This window comes from Triturus cristatus, chromosome 5_2 (assembly GCF_964204655.1).
Source record: "Triturus cristatus chromosome 5_2, aTriCri1.1, whole genome shotgun sequence".
Taxonomy (NCBI): domain Eukaryota; kingdom Metazoa; phylum Chordata; class Amphibia; order Caudata; family Salamandridae; genus Triturus; species Triturus cristatus.
In genome coordinates, this window is record NC_140588.1 from 713,211,730 (window position 1) to 713,230,429 (window position 18,700).

An 18,700-nucleotide genomic window follows, 5' to 3' on the forward strand; every position below is an offset into this window, starting at 1 on the left:
AAGGGGTAAAAGAGGAAAATATAATAAATAAAACTAAGGAGCTGTTATTGAACTCAGCACAGGGAAATTAAGTTAAATTGGTACACGCTCTGGTTGTTTTGCGTACGACCATCACGAACAGACCCTGGTGTCTGTATGCCTCGCACTGGGTGTTGGGTGGGTGTGAGGGCCTGTCGCGTACAGGGAGGGGGAATGGGAGGGAGGTGGGGGTAAAACTGGGGAAAATAAAGCAATTCCAATAAATAATTTGAAAGTAGTGGCAAAACTAATAATTATGAGGATAATTCTGGCTCACTCTTTAATGATTAACAAAAGATTTAGGTTGGCTCTATCAATCATTCGGTATAATCAAAATGGCAAGCTCTGGGAGCTTAACGAATAATCTGAGATGGGGAGACTAACAATTTGTTCTTGGAATGTGGCGGGGTTGAATGACAGAAATAAAAGAATTCGACTAGGGGAAATAATTAAGCAAGAATCTTTTGACATAGTTTGCCTGCAGGAGACACATCTATCCTGGGAAAAAAAAGATCTGCTTAAATTTGGAGGATATGACATTGCGGTTAGTAAAACACAAACATCTAACACTCGGGGAGTAACTATACTAGTGAAATCATCTATCCAAATAACTGCGCACAAAACAGCTGATGCCCTTGGGAGATGGGCAATCATAGAACTAGCTTCCGGCATAACTGTCTGCTCAGTCTATGGCTCGAACCTAGATGGCCCTCAAATATTTAAAGATCTTGAATCAGAACTGGTGTTCTGGCCCAAATCGATGGTCTTTTGTGGAGATTTTAATATCTCTATGAGATCACCTGATGAAAGCACAAACCATTTAGGGTATGTGGGAAGAAAACCAAAAGTATATAAGGCAATCTGTCAACTTAAGGATATCCATGGCTTAGTGGATGTTTGGGCTATAAAAAAACACTTAGATCCCGGATACACTTATTTCTCGCATCCCCACAGCAAATATGTCAGAATAGACTATATACTTATAACAAGGGACTCCCCAAATTACTATCTGACCATAACTCCTTGACTTTGTCACTCCAATTAGATAATTTCACTAGACCTCACACTACTTGGACATTTGACAGAAAGTTGTTAGCTAACCAAGATTGCATTACATACATAAAAAATTGGACACAACAATTTTTTGACATGAACCGCTATAGTGCATCTAGGGGGATGGTCTGGGACTGTTTTAAAGCTGCCCTTAGAGGCGAAACGATCAGTTACGTGGCAAGGATCCGAAAAAAACAAGACAGGGAGAAACAAGTACTGATGCAGGAACTGACAAGAGCTGAAGAGAAACACATGTCTTTGATTTCAAATGGTGGAGAGGTGGGGTCTAGTATGCGTCACATACTTGTCCTGAAAACAGAACTTAATAGCTGGTTCAATCAGAAAGCAGCAGAGACGTTCCAAGCACACCGAGCCAAGATGTATGAAAATGGAGAGAGGGTGGGGAAGCAATTGGGTATGTGTACCCGGCAGAAGTCTACAAATAACACTATAACCACGATAAAAGCTAATAGCCAGGTATATACGAACTCCGGGGATATCGTTGAAATTTTTCAACAGTACTATCAAAAGCTATACCAAAATGATATCCCAGCTGGTTCAGATGATTCAGACGATTAAGAGGAAATAGAAATTTTTATGAGGGAATTTATTAGGGATACAGAAGGAAATAAAATATTAGATAACGATACCAGGGAAGATCTTGGTAAAGAAATCGACATTATAGAGCTTCCTCTAGCTCTATCAGGCTTAGCTTCAGGGAAAGCGGCTGGCCCGACAAAATTCCGCTCGAACTTTATAAAGTTGTGGGTATACAAATCTTACCGTATTTATTAGATCTATTTATCGGTATACAATCAAGCGGTAACCCCCCTTAATCCTGGAGAGATACTAATATAATCGTTTTTCCTAAGAAAGGCAAGCCAGCAGATTTACCCACATCGTATAGACCGATTTCCCTGATTAACTCTGATTCAAAACTTTATGCAAAAATTATGGCTAACCGACTCGGAGGGTTATTGAACATCTGGTCTCCCCGTGGCAACATGGTTTTGTCCCTGGCAAAGGCACAACTGATCACATCCGCAGGGCTATTACCTTATTTGATATTATATCCAAGACGGGAGACCCGATGTCAATGATCCTCCTAGACGCCGAAAAAGCGTTCGATTGGGTGTCTTGGAGATTCCTGTGGGTAGTTCTAGAACAGAGTAACTTTGGGCCAGGGTTTATTAATTCTATAAGGGCCATGTATCAACAGCCAAGGGCCAAATTGCAAATGATGGGAATTGAATCCAGACCCATTGATATCTCGAGAGGAACCAGACAGGGGTGTCCCTGCTCCCCGGTATTGTTTGCGCTATATATAAACCCCCTGATTATTAGACTGTTGCACAGTCAGAAAATAAAACCAGTCATCGTTGGGAAATATAAGACTAAAATACTAGCATATGCCGATGATGTGGCAGTTTTAACACCAGATCACGCTGAGGCTGTTGCTGAAATCGAAATAATTACACAACAATTTGGGCAATATTCGGGATACTCTTTAAATAGAGACAAGACGGTTATTCTATGTACGGAAAATACTATCTTTACTGACCCTAGGATTGTAACAAATAAGATTTATCTAGGAGTGTGCCTTACTGTGAAAATAGAAAATATTAATAATTTGAATTATGATCCATTAATTAAAAATATTACCAAAGATCTTCTAAGAGTAAATAATTTACACCTATCCATTATTGGCAGATGCAATTATTTAAAAATGAACACACTCCCTAAGATATTGTATTTATTTTGGGCTATCCCCTTGTTTTTAGAGGACAAAATTATGAAATTGCTCGAATCACAAATGTCCAGTTTTATATGGCATTATGGGAAAACCAGGAGATCACTGAAATATTTATCTCTCACTCAAAACAGGGGGGGGCTGGCTGCTTCAAATTTGAGGTTGTATCATTGGGCTGCCCCTCTTCAACAAATGGTACCTCTCCTTGTGATGAATGAAGATAAACAAGATGCAGAGATTCCTTCTATTTACAAAAGAGCATTGGGGAAAGAAGCTCAAGGACTTTTGCTAAGACAAACTGAAGTAAGATATTATAGAAAAACTAGATTGAGGGCTATTATTAGTGCATGGAAGGTCTGGAGGCAGGCCGCTAAGCTGATGGAAATCCCGAAAATTAATAGATATACCCCTCTTTGGCAATCCTTGATACTACCAGCACATGCTAATGATGTAATTGCAAAAAAATGGGAAAGAGCAGGGGTACAAACTGTTGGTGACTTTCTGGGGGATGGGACAGGCCACAGATTTCTGAACATACAAAACACTTTTGGAATTTCGAATAATGACTACTTTAAATGTATTCAAATTAATTATATCTTAGGGTCCAATACCATCTCTCTGGAAACCGTCCCACTCCTTGATGTCATTTTTAGAAATTCTACTCGGATTGGGACTATATATGGCATACTCCAGGAGAAGCTTCAAGCAATTTAGATAGTGTTGAATCCTCCTGGGTCGAAAAACTGCTTAATCCTTATATTGATATTGACATGAGTTTGGCTTTAATATCCCAACTGCTTTTATCCTCAAATCTGAAAGCACAATTATATAAAACGATTTTTAATCTGTATTTTACTCCTGCCAAGCTGTTTTTATGGGGTAAAAGAACAGACGATTCCTGCCCGAGATGCGGGATAGGGCCGGCTACTCTTCCACACATGTTTTCAGATTGCCCCACATTAACATCACTTAAAAATATGGTGTTAGGATTCTGGGAGGAGGTATTTGGACATAAGATGGATTACTCTAGTACACTCTTTATTCTTGGATATGATAATACTCTAGGCTTTAGTCGCGAAGAAGAGGCATGTCTTTTTATAGGGTCAGCTGTTTTTAGAATAATATTAGCAGCACAATGGAAAGATCCGCATCCACCTAGCTTGCAGATGTGGTTAGCCAGATTTTTGGGAGTGTACAACCAAGAGAAAGCCATTTTTACTACTACAGGAATGCGGTCTAGAATCCTTGGAGAAAAAATCTGGGCACCAATTGCAGCTTGGGCGAAGGGAGTCAGGCAACATTACGAAGTCTGTATATTTTCCGACCTTAACGTTTTTCTGTTTCCTATACTGTTTTATATATTTCTTTTATGTATTCTTATTGTCATCATTGAGTATGTATGAAATGTATGTATACAAAAGCTGCTATATTTATTGCTCGGTTTACTTGTATTTATTGGAATTGCTAATAAAAAATTATTTAAAAAAAAAAAAACACATCTTTAAATAAATCAATGACCACAGCAGAATTCACATTCCACACAAATTTTACCTCAGACAACTTGGAAAAGTAATCAATTAAAACTACCTTGTGCCACGGTGAGTTTTCACCAATAGGAGTGACTGGAGAAGGACCCGTCAACTGAAATTTGTCACTGAACACATAAGCACAGCAATCCCTAATGAAATGTTCTTCAGCTAAATCAATGCCTGGACACAAAATATCCTTCTGTGTTTAGTGGCACAAATCCCATTGTGTTTCTCATGCACTAGATTTAGCACTTTGATAAGAATGCCTAAGGGAACTACCCACTATCTGCATCTCCTTAGAATTCTAGAAAACATAGACAATTCCACAGAGAACCTCTGATAAGGGGTTAAAATACACTAAATCCTCTTATCATCGGGCCAGCTACCAGTGCCGAATTTCAAAACTTCTTGTAGTTCTTAATCTCCTGCTAAAGGCTCCAACCATTCGCTCTCTGACAAGGCCCCACCATAAGCCTAAAGCCTATTTTTCCATGGTGGAATATTTGGCTTTTGCCCTCCTGAAAGATCTAGAAGTGAATGCAATAATGTATTTGCACCCATCACTCTTTCTCTGCATACGTTCAGCACCTAGACCAACTTTGCTTGCATAGGTGGAAATTATGTACAAATCACCAGTGTTATACCCATTAGGTGGTTGGGCAGTTAATACTGCAATCTGATTTCTTCAAATGTTGTGCCACATTCTTTTTCCCATACAAACATAGATTTTCTTTTGAGCAGATTCCCTAAGCATGCTGTTTTTCCAGCACACTTTCCTACAAACTTTGCATAATGCTCCACTAAACCTAAAAAAAGAATTGAGTTGGTCTTTGTCAGTAGGTCTGGGTGCTTTCTGTATGACTTGCTCAATTTTAACTATGGGTTCCACTGCCCTGCTAGACATATGATGACCTAAATAATCTACGCCATCTTGCAAAAATGGCACTTGCCTTTCCTTGGTGTTAAGCCACTAGATTTGATGTTTTCTATGGCTTCTATTAACCTGCTGTCATGATCATGCTCATGCTTGCCATACACTAAAATGTAGTCTTGGAAATATGTGAAGCCTTTCATACCGTTGAATAAGGTGTTCATCAATCTTTGGAATACTGCTGACTCAGTTGCCAAACCAAGCGATATACCCCTCAGATGTGAACAAAGCTGTTAGGTGCCTTGATTCTTGGCAAAATCCCATCTGATGGTAAGCTGCAGACAATTCTAAAGGCGTAAAATACACCACTCCACTAAGTAATGGCAACATCTCATTCATATCAGGCAATAATTGGCAATCAATCCATATGAGGGAATTGAGGTCTCTCAAACCTGCCCATGACCTCAGGGATTTATTGGCTTTGAGCACTAAGTCCACATGGGGCAGTCACTCAGCACTTTTAGTGAGCTAAAGTACTCTGATTGCACAGAACCTCTCTAGCTCTGCTTTCAATTCACCCCGTAAACCTAAAGGTACCTTGAACACCTTATGAGCTACACAATTCGGTGATGGAAACCTTTCAACTTGCTAAGTTCTTAATTAAGGATCTAAGGAAATTCCTATAACCAGTTGTTGACACACGTATGTCTCACCTGGGGGAAATTATTTTCATTACACGTTTTCGGTTTAGATAACACCTTCTCAGGATTATTCCGATCTAATACTATATTGAGCTCACCTTGTTCATTCCACCCCGACAAATTGGACAAAACCTTCATAAAATACACGGGTGCCATGGCAGAACGTCCCTTGAGTTCCAAATTAGCCTAAAATGTATCTCGACAGCTGTATTTAGCGCCAGCGCTAAGGGAATGGCAGGGGCGCACCACATTCTTGTGCATATGGCACATCCCTGCATTTGGAAACTGTCGGAGTGTGGCGTTAGGATTCTTGGTTTAACGCTGCATTCCGACAGTTTCCTAGTAAATATGCCCCTAAATGTCCCCGTTAGCCAGAATGTACCTGAAATTGGGTTCTTTTAACTATGATCAAAAATGTGTTGCTACATGCTCAATTCTTCTTACCAGAAGAGCTGCACCTGACTTCTCAATGGCTCATACAAATATTTGCAGATAGTGTGCTGCCATAAAGATGAATTGATGGTTTATAGGTTGTTGAGACATCAGAAATGGATGTAAGTAGTACATTGCATACATTTATGACATTTAATTCCAGAGCTATGCGTGGTCCGGGATGGTTTGTCTGCCATGGGAAATGGAGGCTGGGTAATACAGAAGAGATAGGCAGAGGACTCATATTTTCATGGGACGCCAGGCTTAAGTTCAAGGATATGGGTTTTGAGGGCTCGGCAAAACCTCATAGGAGGATGTGGTGTCTCTAATTTGTTTTGAGAGGCATTTCAGAAAAGAGGTCTCTGCAGTTTGAGATTTCTAATCCTCGAGGAAGGGCAAGGGGTCTAGGTACAGTGAGGAGGTGAAGGCTGTCCGACATGAGGAAGCAAGTAAAGAGTCACATATAAGCATATAAGAGAGGTAAGGAGATGCAGTGTCTAGAATGGCTTTGACAATATCTTGTCCTATGTTTGGCAGAGTGCCATCCTCCTTGACACCTGTGTAGTCAGGTAAATGATTGGGTAGGCAAGAGGCATATGGCCTGATTATTAAAGATTTTGCCTTGACTCAGTTTTGCAGTACTCTGGGCTTACACCTGTATTCTAGGAGTAAGCCAGTAGTAAGACCAGAGTACTTTTTTTACTTGGGTCCAATGTTTTCAAGTGGCGACAATATTGTTTTTGCCATAGACAGAGAATCATGACTCGATTGTTGTATTCAGCCACCTAGAAGGGGAGGCAGTAGGTTATTGTTCTGATATTTGAATCTAAAAGTAGTGCTGATGAAAATAGCAAAAGACCTTCGCTGCAGGCTGAAATTCAAGTGCACCCTTACACTGCTGGCAGAGGAGGACATGCCAAGATGTAAAGTTGGTAGCTAGCCACCCATCAGAATTGAGAACTATGGCTATGATTATAAGCCTGTTCAGGAGCATTCTGTGCTGCCAGGTCACCTGTCTTACAGTGTGCTGGCAGCAGCACAACACTCACCTTCCCAAAAGGCCCCCCGACTATGGGCAGATGCCAGGAAAATAAAGAACACATATACAGCAGTAGCTGCCTCTCACCTTAGAAATATCGTGGAAAAAAACCTCTATTCTACCTTGGAACCCCTTGTGACTCCTCCTCCTCCAAACCAGCAGTTCCTCCCCATGGCTTGCTGATGTTGTACCCCGCCCATGGCCAGCTTTCGACAGCAGGCAGAACACGAGCTCCAGCAGGCACCGGGTGGACCACAGAGGTACCGGTGGGCTGCCACAGGCCCTAAACACACTTACCTCAAGGCTGCCAGCCTGCCGGTCCTCTTTTAGAATGGCTGCCTTCTCCTTGGGCACATTTTTGGAGACAGCCGTGGTGTCGCCATGTTTCTCCTCCTTCTTCTTTCCAGAAAAAGCCTTGTTAGGCTCTGGGGACCCCATCCCACAGGGCCACTATTTAAACAAAGCGCAGGGGGCCTCATGGCTCCCTTTCCCAAGCCTTGTTAGGCCCTGAGGACCCCTCTCTAGGTTTATTACTAAAAATAAAGGGGACCACACAGCCCCCCTCCCCGAGCCTTGGTCCTGGGGCCACTTATTTAAATACGGGGAGAGGGGCACGCAACCCCCTCCACAAGATTTGTTAGGTACTGGGGACTCCATCCCCAGGACCATTTCCAAAAATTAAGGGGAAGGACCCGGGTTGCCCCTGTCCCCAAGCCTTAAAAAGAACCCATTCCCCAGAGCTGTATATTTTGTTAAGGAGAGGTGGACCACACAGTGTCTATCCTGCAATCGGTCCCGGTGACACCATCCCCTGGCTCCTGCATTTCTTTAAGGTGGGTGTCCACCTAGGACACCCACCATATACTTGTTGTAGATTGAGAGGGGAACCCCAAGGCCTTCTCAGCCTCAACCAACTGTCCGCATGCATCGGGAGCTGGCATTGATCTCACCAGGAGGGAGCAGCTACTAATGATGCTCCATCCCAGTGGGGGCAATATTTCGATCTGTTTCCCTGCCCGCTTCAGTGTGGGTAGGGAAGCAGCTCAAGGGTCCGCTCTAATGGATGGGAGCATTTTCAAAGCTTTCACCCGCTGGGAGCACACTTTGTGTTTGCTCCCACATTGCAGGAATTTTTATTAATGTTCCTGCTGAGCAGGAGCAAACAAAAATTTCCCAGCCCGCACTGGAGCAATAGGTTAACTTTTAATATTTTGATGTTGTGACTCTTTGACAAAGCCATTAGGTATTCTTCCTTAAAATAACATTCATTTATATTGTTATGTACATAAAAATAAAGACCTCAGAAATTGACTGCAAAAAAACAAAGGTTAAAGTGATGTTATAGTTAGGTTTGGTAATAACATCTTAATTAAAATTTTTAAAAACCTCAGAAATTTACTAAAAAACTAAGGCTAAAGTGACGTAATAGTTAGGTTTGGTAATGACATCTTACTTTACATTTTGAAAAATGCTGTAATTCACTGAAAAAAAACAAAGCCTAAAGTGAAGTTATAGTTAGATAAAAATGTCACTTAAAATGTAACATTTTAAACAAAAAAACACTGAATTAACTATAATTATGCCCTCACCCTGCAATGCTTATGACCTCACTATTACATCACTCATGGCATGTTCTATGACATCATTGATAATATGAATGCAGCATCTGAAATTACATCATTGATAACAATACTGTGCATGGCAAGGGTGCATGTTATAGTTATTTCAGTTAACTATAGTGAGTTTCTGTGTTTTTTTAGCTGTACAATGTCTCCATGTGTGCAGTTTCAGTTCAAACAGAGCTAACACTCCATTGTGCCAGTTGTGTCTGAAAGGAACATAGCACAAGCAGGTTTGGAGTACTATGCCCCCATGTGCTATACAAAGCGGCAAGCAAGGTCTCCAGTCCGACTTCCAGACAGCAAGGAGCAGTGAAGAAACATATTGGGATATTGGGAGGGTACCTTGTTTACCTTTGCTGAAAGATAAGTTTATTTGCGTTTTATAAAACACCTTTCTCAAGCATATTTTTTATTACTTTTCTACTTGCTACATTACATATTCCATTTTTTTAACATTACTTTCATTACATTATTTTTTTTGTTAGTTTTTCACCAGAACAAATTGCAACATAAACTCCAGTATTTGTTACAATTAGTTAACTCTGCAAGAATTCATGGTTCCCATTTGAAATCATCAATTATATTTTTAATCAATAATGGGTGCTTATATGAATAGTGAACTGCGTTTTGCTCTGGATCTGATTATATATTTCTTGTAAATTAAGAGTTTTATATAAGAAAGGTTGGAGCTTTTGTTTAATTTAAAACTATAACATCCACCGAAGTAAACTTTTTCTTCACTGCATTTTAGTGAATTTGTAATCCTATACAATGGCATGTTATGTTCATGCATTTTACGTTAACATGGGCAGCATTTTTTAATTAGTACATTAGTTTCAGTATACAATGAATGGCCATAGGGCAGAGCACTGTGTTTACAACTCGATGATCATGATTCAAGTGAATCCTCTATTACTACATGTGAGCAATGCACGATGTGCAGGGCCAGCATTTATACACAGTAGGTACCACAGACATTTGCAGACTTTCACTACAAATCACGTTCAGTTCATGTGTGTGTTACAACAGATGAGCAAAGTATACCAATTTGATTTCAACTGTTGACCATGTTTACTAAAGGTCCATGGTACACAGTGCAAGTCCTGGGGTCATGCACAGTGGTTTACAGAAATATGCATCAGAATAACTGTGTTTTATGTGTAATGCATGTACTGTATACTTTGTGTGTTATTGGTGTAGGGAAAATACAGTATAATGCTAACCAACCATGTCCTGTGGCAAATATTGAGCAAAACCTACGGCTGTAACTTCTAATCTGTAACCACTTCATACAGGAGAAGCACTTTTGTATTCTATGCTTGTGCTATAGCAGTGACATGTACATTTTCAACAGGAAAGAATGGCTGCCTACTACCAGCAGAAAAGTATCTGTGGCTGTGCCGTTTGCAAAGTAAAACCAGGGCATGGCTGACAACCAACTTATGGATTGCAGAATGGAGGCCTGCAGCAGTGCCCAGTATGTTTATGCAGATAGCACAGTCTGAGGCATGTGCACTGTGCAAACTACATATAGTGCAAAGTACAGAATGTAAACTAAACTATTCAGAGTGTTAAATAAAGGCTTTATGAGGTTATTCTGTGATAACTTCCTAATGTCTGTCATAAAGCAAACTTTAAAAATTCCCTGAAAATAATTCAGTTAAAGGGAAGCTATTGCACCACCAATTGCATCTTCAACAACACAGGCCATGGCTAATGTTTTAAGAGGAAGCAGTCAGAGCCCCTCCCCCTTGCACTGTTGCTTGTCTCAGCTTCCGAGAGGACCCCTTCACTTTTGGTCTTACCTGTGCTGAAATTAGCAAAACAAGGACAGTAAGAAGCATGAGCTAGTTGGTTTCTGCAGCCATGCTGCAGCATGACATCCAGTGCAGATGTTTCCAGGTGGGTTCTGCTTGGCTACGGGTGTGTAGTAGGGGCCGTAATAGCTTCTAGCCATTCAGTGAGGCAATATTAACTGCCATTTTTTGGCCTTTTGTGGAAAACCCAGTTGGCTGAACCACTGTTTTGCTGACTTGCTGGTTCCAGAAGGGCTTATTCAGCACCAGTGAGGCCCTGAGCTGAGAACTTGGTCGCATTCAAACTAAAGCTAAACTAAGCCATTGGTATGAAGCAAAAGAATGAGGCTTTCCTGCTCTCACCCTACCTCAAAGCCAGGCAGTGGTGGCCTGGTTTTGTAAGCGGGCAGCGAGTTCTGAACCTCAAGTTCAGTGCATCTCCAGTCGAAAGCAGTTGGAGCTGGAGGTGTCTCACAATGGGTGTGTTTTTTTTCTCTTGTTTTGCTTCTTAAACTCGGGTGCAGCTTGCTGGGAGGTGTAATGTGATTCTCATATGAAGGTTGCTTTGTTACAAAGCAGGTGCAGTTTCCATACATTGAATCATCAACAGGAAATAGTGGGGCTAGAGTGCTGTTTAGAGTGCAACTTAGAACTTGTGCATCATTGAGGCCCCATCACTCTTGAGGGTCTCTGCAGACAAATAACCTCTCATAATAGCTAAGAAAGAAAAAGCATCTGGGTCTCCAGGGATGTATCTGTGGGATTATGCATCAAAGTGGAACATTGGGGCAAGGTTATATGTGTGGAATGTGCAGTAGTGGAAGGTTAACATAAGTTGTTGCTAGGGTCTGGGGTTTGATGCAATACAGTGGATGTGTGCTCACCTTTGAGTAATGCTTCTTTTTAGTGGTGATTATTAGCTCCTATCCTGTTTCCTCTTGTTCCTCCGATTGCAAGCGACTTATCGCTGAGGTGATCTAGTTGTTCCTGCTTTGATGACAAGCTTTTGTTGATCAGGATCTTCAGTGATTCGGTGGAAGACATATAGGAAATTTGTGGTGTTGCGGTGAGAGATTTTAATTTTGGGTGAGCAGCGTGCGATCATCTGTCGGCAGTGAAAGCTCATAGACAAGGCCCATGGACCAGCAAAACACAGGGAGGGAGCTCATCAGTTGGTCGTGTGAGCTCATGAACAAGGCCCACCAAATATCAAAACACAAATATTGTTGCATGTGGAACATTGACCTGGGACTGACCACTCCAATGTTAATGGTGGTTTTGCGTTCTTCCCCTCAGTAATGAGAACTCTCTTGAGGGTGGGTAGCTCTCCCTACTTCCATCTGGGGGGGACACAAGTAAGACCTGACATCCTTGATGTGATCTTTCCCCAAACATTTTGCCTTCACCCCTTATGTTTTCGGAATTTATTTTTGTTGTAATATGTCCCCAAACAGCTGTAAAAACATGTGTCACAACTTTTTGGCTGTCATCTTTGTGAATTGGTAAACTTTCTGTTTTAAATACTGGAAATACGCTTCACGTTTCTAACAACATTGTGCCTGCATAATTGGTAACAGGCTTTCCTCTTTAATATTCTGTATATTGGCCTGTTGGTGACAAGCACACCTTGCTATAAGTATTATCCAGGAAATTCCTTATTGGCAGTCAATTTTGGACATCATTATACTGCTCATTTTCAAGAGTAGAGTGTGCAGCAACTCACTCATGCAAGGTTACCTCATTTAAAAAGATTATGCCTCCTTCCACCATTTTTATCATTTTTGGGTTCCCCCATTAAGTTGGCGGCAGAGGCATGAATCTTTTGAAGCCTATTTAGATGCAATCGATTGTGACATCTTTACTTCAAAGAAGAAAAAATCATTGTTGGTGTAAATCTAGGATGGGAAAGCAGAAGCATTTCGAAAGCACTTTCCTTAGAAGCTGTTAATATCAACACAAGTGGGGGTGAAAATGGGGATGTTGAGGGTGTTTCAGAAGAAGCTATTATCTACAGAAGATCCAGATTTGGAACCAGCTTTGAGGGTAGGAAGGAGCATTCACAGTTGTGTAAGAAAGAAATTAACATCAGTATCGAATCCGACAAAATTAAGCAACTTTCCAGGCAATCTCTAAAACATCCATTGACAACTGAGAGCATGAAAACCTTTAATGTTCGGGAGTTTCTACCCCTATGTCTGAAGGAGAAAAAAATGAAATGTTTCATCTTCACTGTGACAACAGATCACATTTAAAAAATGCCAAGTTTTGTGCGGTCACAAATCAAGTGTGTTTCAAATGTGGGACGAAGTAGCATTTTGCAGCATTATGTGATTTTTTAGTGGTACAGAGAGAAGTAAAATTGTTAGCGGATGATGTCGAATCTGAGGAGGAAAACAATGCTGTTTTAATGTTGCCTTCCAGCAGCAAGGCTGTGGTGAAGTATTTGAAATATCATCATGTATGGATTGCGAAAAACAATCAGTAATAAAGCATTTCTCCTTGTTTCACCAGGTTAAGACCAGGTTTTTCCTGGTCTTAATTTTAGCACTGTCCCATATTTCTGACTCCCTTGTAAATATGAGGCAGCTTTAAATTCAATGGGTTTTGCACCGGAACGCCCACTGCAACACCCATTGTCCACCCCTTTCACGGTAAGTGTAGCGTGAAAGGGGGCTTTATTCAAAAGGCGGTGTTAATCCACGTTAAGTGGCTTAACGCCCCTTTTGAATATGCTGAAGTCCCTATCACCACAAGAACGTCGAAAACAGTGACGTTCCTGTGGCAATAGGGACTTGTACATATGCCCCTTAGATTTTCTGGACCTAGGCTCCCCAAAGAAGGAATATATGAATGGAACTGTCCTCCTGTTAGGTAATAAGAAAAACGTGATGTAGGCTTATCATTCCACATACCTAGTGCATTAAAGGTTTTTGGGGTACATTATTATAAGTAATGAAAAATATAGTGCTGTGCAGACGTATTCATATGAATGCATAATAAAAACAGTAGACAATGACAATAAGCGGCTGGTACACTATGTGGGACATGAGCTGAAGCCACATGCACATAAATGCACTAATAAGATGCTTTAGGAACAAAAAAAACTTACATTTTCCGTGGTTCCTGTGATCACATGAAGGCCATCATAGGTAGACTTGATGTACATTCCCTAGAGAAAAGAGGAAAAAGAGGCAGCTATTAGTTTTTGGCTGTGAACTATCTTCCCAACACAAAGGAAAGTGCCCAAAACGTTTTCACTGGAGAAACAAAAAGATACAGGAATAAGTGGAAGCTGGAACCAGACAGCAAATGGTTTTTCAGTCTAGAACTCATCCTTATTAAGCCACCTAAAGGAGCTTCTATATACATTACAGCACAAAGGGGAAAAAAGCCAAATAAACTATAATATTGATAAATAAAACGGAAATGGAAAAGTAGGGTTTGCAATCATAATGGATACTCTGAAAACTTGTTTTGGAAATAAGCCCTTCAAGCAATGCATTTCGAAATGCGCACTGCCTCAGCTTTGGGTTCGATACAACAGATCTGCCAGGGAAAACCTTTTGAGAATATATTACAGTCACTATACAAACTATGATGCATCAAGTAAGAGAGGAAAAAAAATGCCTACTGCTCCTCCCTAATGCGCTTGTTTGATTCTCCGAGTGATTGACAACTGGAATTCATCCAAAAAGCATTTCTGTAGTGCAATATGTGGATACCAAGGACCTTATCTGCAGTCTGGGGAGCAGCCTGTCAGCCCTCCAGGGTCAGTGGAATCTATGGCCTTTGCCGCCCTGACAGAGTACCAGCCGCTATATTTAGAGGTCCCCATCAGTCAGGCAGAGATCTCCATGCGTTTAGAGGAGGTGCATGGAATTTTCCTTCTGCATGTGGGGACAATGTGTGCTCTCCCTATCCAGCAGCGCCATGCCTCATGCCGGTGTGCAACGTCCATAGGGCTGAAAGGGCCTCAGCCCCCCACCCACGCCCGTCGTGTGTCTCAGCCCGGGCTGCTGCAGCTTGAGCTGCTGTGGGCTCGGTTGGGCACTGTGTGGAGTCTCTTCTCTGGCACCCGTGTTTTTCATGGTCTTTCAAAGACCGTTTGTATACCTTTGTAAGCTCCTTAAGAAGGTTTAGTTTTTTTTCTGGTTCCAGCACTCCCTGGGCCCTTATTCTGCCTAGCTCTTACATTTGGATTTTACGTTTACTGCTGTAGTGTGAGAATGAATTTCATGAAAATAAATATAAAGTAGGGTTGCCAAAAGAAAAATTCCAGCCATTTGTTGTTCAAAGAGCCTGCAAAGGCCTCGTCTTAACACTAAATAGGCTTATAACTAAAATCATATCTATGTATTTGTCTTGGTTCCCTTTAATTATCAGTCATGGATCATCCAGGCAGCCCTAGAACACAGTTAAAAAGGCTTTCCATTTATATTTGCTGTTCCAAGTATGCACAGATAAATCTTTAAAATAGGCTTTAGGTGACTGTTTATTTTTGTAATGTCTGGGACTTCAATATAAAGGGCTGGCAACCCTAATCACAAGACTGGAAGTGTGTTGTAGGATGAGCACAATATTTATTTCCTCCACCCTCGATCCCTGAACAGGGCTGGAGTGGGAATGCGAACCGGTCCTGGTAATTGAGTCGGAACGGCCACGCGGGTGGGGGGGGCAGGAGGGCTGGAGGGGGTGCATGTGGAAAACACTGCAGCAGCTTTTGGTATAGGGGGCTGATATTGCAGCATTGCTACAAAACCACTCCCTTGTACCAAAGATGGCCCCCAATGGTCCAAAACTGCCCCCCACCTTTCCGGCCCACTGAGAAAATGCCCGGAGCCCGCAACGGCCAGTCCGGCCCTGTCCCTGAATAATGCCAGTATAGCAATAGTTTAACTTTTATCTGAAACCCTACGCTAGCCCTCAATAACATGCTGAGCTACCTGTCTGGGAATACACCCTGCCTTCAGACAATTCACTATTCATTCTTTCCCTTCACTTTCACACTCATCCTTCACTCACAGCGATCACAATGCACTCACACTGATCACCATGCACCTACACCCTTCAGCATGCACTCACAATGACCACACATCACTTTTGCCACTCGCCATAAACTCACACAGTTCTCCCTCCACTTACCCTGTGGTCACATGAGCACACTGCTCACTCTGCACTCACAGTGATCACCCTGCACTCACAATGCACTGTGCTGTTCACCCTGTACCTCATCCTACAGTCACACAAGCACACTACTCACCCTGCACTCATGGGACACTTCACTCACCTGTCCCCCTCACTGCACACTCTGCAATCTCACTTAAACAAGCCCATCACAAACTGTACATTCATTAGTCCCACTCTGCACTTACATCTGCACCCAAATTCGTATGGTCACCTCACTCACCCTGCAGTCACTCCTCTCACCCTACTCTCACACTGTTGCATCCCTCACCTTACTCTCACATGGGCACTCCTGTCAACCACAAAGTGCAGAGGGTTAATGCGCCTTCTACAAAGAACGTGTAACATTCAGATCACATAACTGAGTGTGAGTAAACTACGAGAAAAGGGCTATAGAGAGATGAGGTGCATTGTTGGCGAGTGGTAGTAAGGAAATTCATGGAGATGAAGGAAATGGGGTAGGGGTGCCCAAAAATACTGTTGCACCGTGCGAGACCAGTGCCAGGGCCAGCCTTGGCTGGGAGTCTTAGCACCCCCGAAGTTCAGGTCTAGTTGCACCCATGCCTCACGCTGAGGTCCTGGGTTAGGAAAATGAGCGAGAATCACCCACCAATGGCGGACGCCACTATGTCCTGACAGCCCTGTGACAGATTAACCATTATGTTGGAGGTTTTCATGAGTCGAGCCAGTTGAGGCTCTTCCATAGGAATGCCAGGGCTTTTCCTGACCCCAAATAGTGTGAAGGAACTGCTAGTTTGGCGGGACAGGAGCAGGAGTTTTCTAATTCAAAGGTAGGTTCTCTGGAGTTCTTGCGATTCTGATGAATATTCATAAACCTCTCCAAAGCCTGCTCATCCTGCACTTCTCATACTGTTTATTTCCCCAGATCACATCGATCTGAAAGAACCATCTCCTGTGTCTCGAGAATTTTATCTTTAGCCTTTGTCTGTAAACACAAAAGTGACAGTCATCCTGCATTGTTTGCTCTAGCTCATGTTAAGAGGATGATGTTTATCTTTAGATGAAGAGAAGTGATGAATACTTACTTCATTATGAAAACCCAGCATGTTCACAAGCCCTATTTATTTCAGTATCTACAAGACACAAATTAATTACAACATTCCAATTTTAATCTGTTTGAGAAGAGAAAGGATTTGTTTATTGTATTACAATGCATATCTTTCTCATGAATTGTTGTAAAGGAAAACTGCCTCAAAGTAAGCTGCCTTCATCTGACATTGGTAATACCTCATCAGCAAATACTGGTGCTGTCGGGTATGGTAATTCTGGGGTGCAGTATTACGGCAGTATTCCAATTTTTCTCCTGAGGACTTGACAATATTTGTCAAAATTAATGTTTTCACACTAGATCCTGAGTGATTTGCCCTCATTTCCAGCACACTTGCTAGTTTTGTTGGTAAAATGCGGGGAAAACCTGTAATGCACCATATTCCAACACAACTCAAAATTCTGGTTTGACCAGTAAGCCCTGGTACCAGCAAAATTGGGTTTGCAAGCTTCTAATAAGGATGCCCCTGCTTAAATGGGGCAGCATAATCCCTGCATCAAGGGACAATTTTGACTGGTTTCATACCATGATATTCTACTCTTCACAGGCATCACTGTCAATATTTATCTTGGTGAATGTAAGAAATTATATTGGCAGAGATTTGCACCTTGTCCAAGTAGGGACCACAATCCTAGTCAGGGTAAGTCAGACACACAACCTAAATTAACCTGTGCTTACCCTCTGGTAGCTCGGCACAGAGCACTCAGGCTTAACTTAAGAGGCAATGTGTAAAGTATCTGTGCAACACTTAAATTACAATAGCACAGGGTAAACACCACAAAAAGACTCCACACCAATTTAGACAAATAGAGAATATTTATCCGAGTAAAATGCAACCAAAGCGACAAAAACCCAAGTAATAGAAGTCGAGAAATTAATTTTTAAAGTTCAAGGGCCAGATGTACAACCGTTTTTTGCGGTTGCAAACGGGCATTCCTTCCTAATAGTGAGTCTTAAACCTATGTATTATTGTTTTGCTACCGCATTTGCAGTCGCAAAACAATCGCAGTTTACCACCTTTTAAAAAAAGATGGTAAGCCACTCGCAAACAGAGATGGGTCCTCAGGGGACCCCTCCCCCTTTGTGAATGGGTTTGCAAATATTTTCTCCCAGGGACCACTGCCTGCTCTTAAAGAATGCCCCCCATCAGTGATGTCATTTGAGATGTCATCAGTGATGTCATCAGTGATGTCACTAACCATGTCATGAATTATGTAATATGTGACGTCATCAGCAGTGCATTGCGGGGGCGCGAGTTATAGTTAGCTGACCTAACTATAACGGGGGAATTTCTATGGTTTTGTACGAGTGAAATGTCCAACTAACTATAACGTCCCTGAAACCTATGGTTTTTTCAGCGAATATATATATATTTTCACTGAAAAAAAACAAAGGTTGAAGTAACATTATAGTTACATGAAATGTTCAGTAACAACGTAACATTTTAATCTCTAACAACCATAGAAATTCACCAGTTACAGTTATAGTTATCTCAAGTAACTATAACTGGTGCCCTATGGTAACTATAACTGTTGCCCCCTCCATGCACAGGCTTCTCATCAACAATTTCAATGCAAATGTTGCAGTGATATTTTCAATGTCATAGAAGATGTCATTAGTGATGAATATGTGGGGT

At 41.7% G+C, this 18,700-nt stretch overlaps 1 protein-coding gene across 1 annotated transcript in view; it reads right to left on the reverse strand.

Moving 5' to 3' along the window:
• Positions 1–18,700, reverse strand: part of LOC146829166 (connector enhancer of kinase suppressor of ras 2-like) — a 1,989,112-nt gene that overhangs the window by 1,163,658 nt on the left and 806,754 nt on the right. Inside the window, exon 7 of the mRNA XM_085606439.1 lies at positions 13,921–13,980. Within this exon, the coding sequence (XP_085462565.1) occupies positions 13,921–13,980 (60 nt within the window). The remainder of the gene's footprint in view (positions 1–13,920; positions 13,981–18,700) is intronic.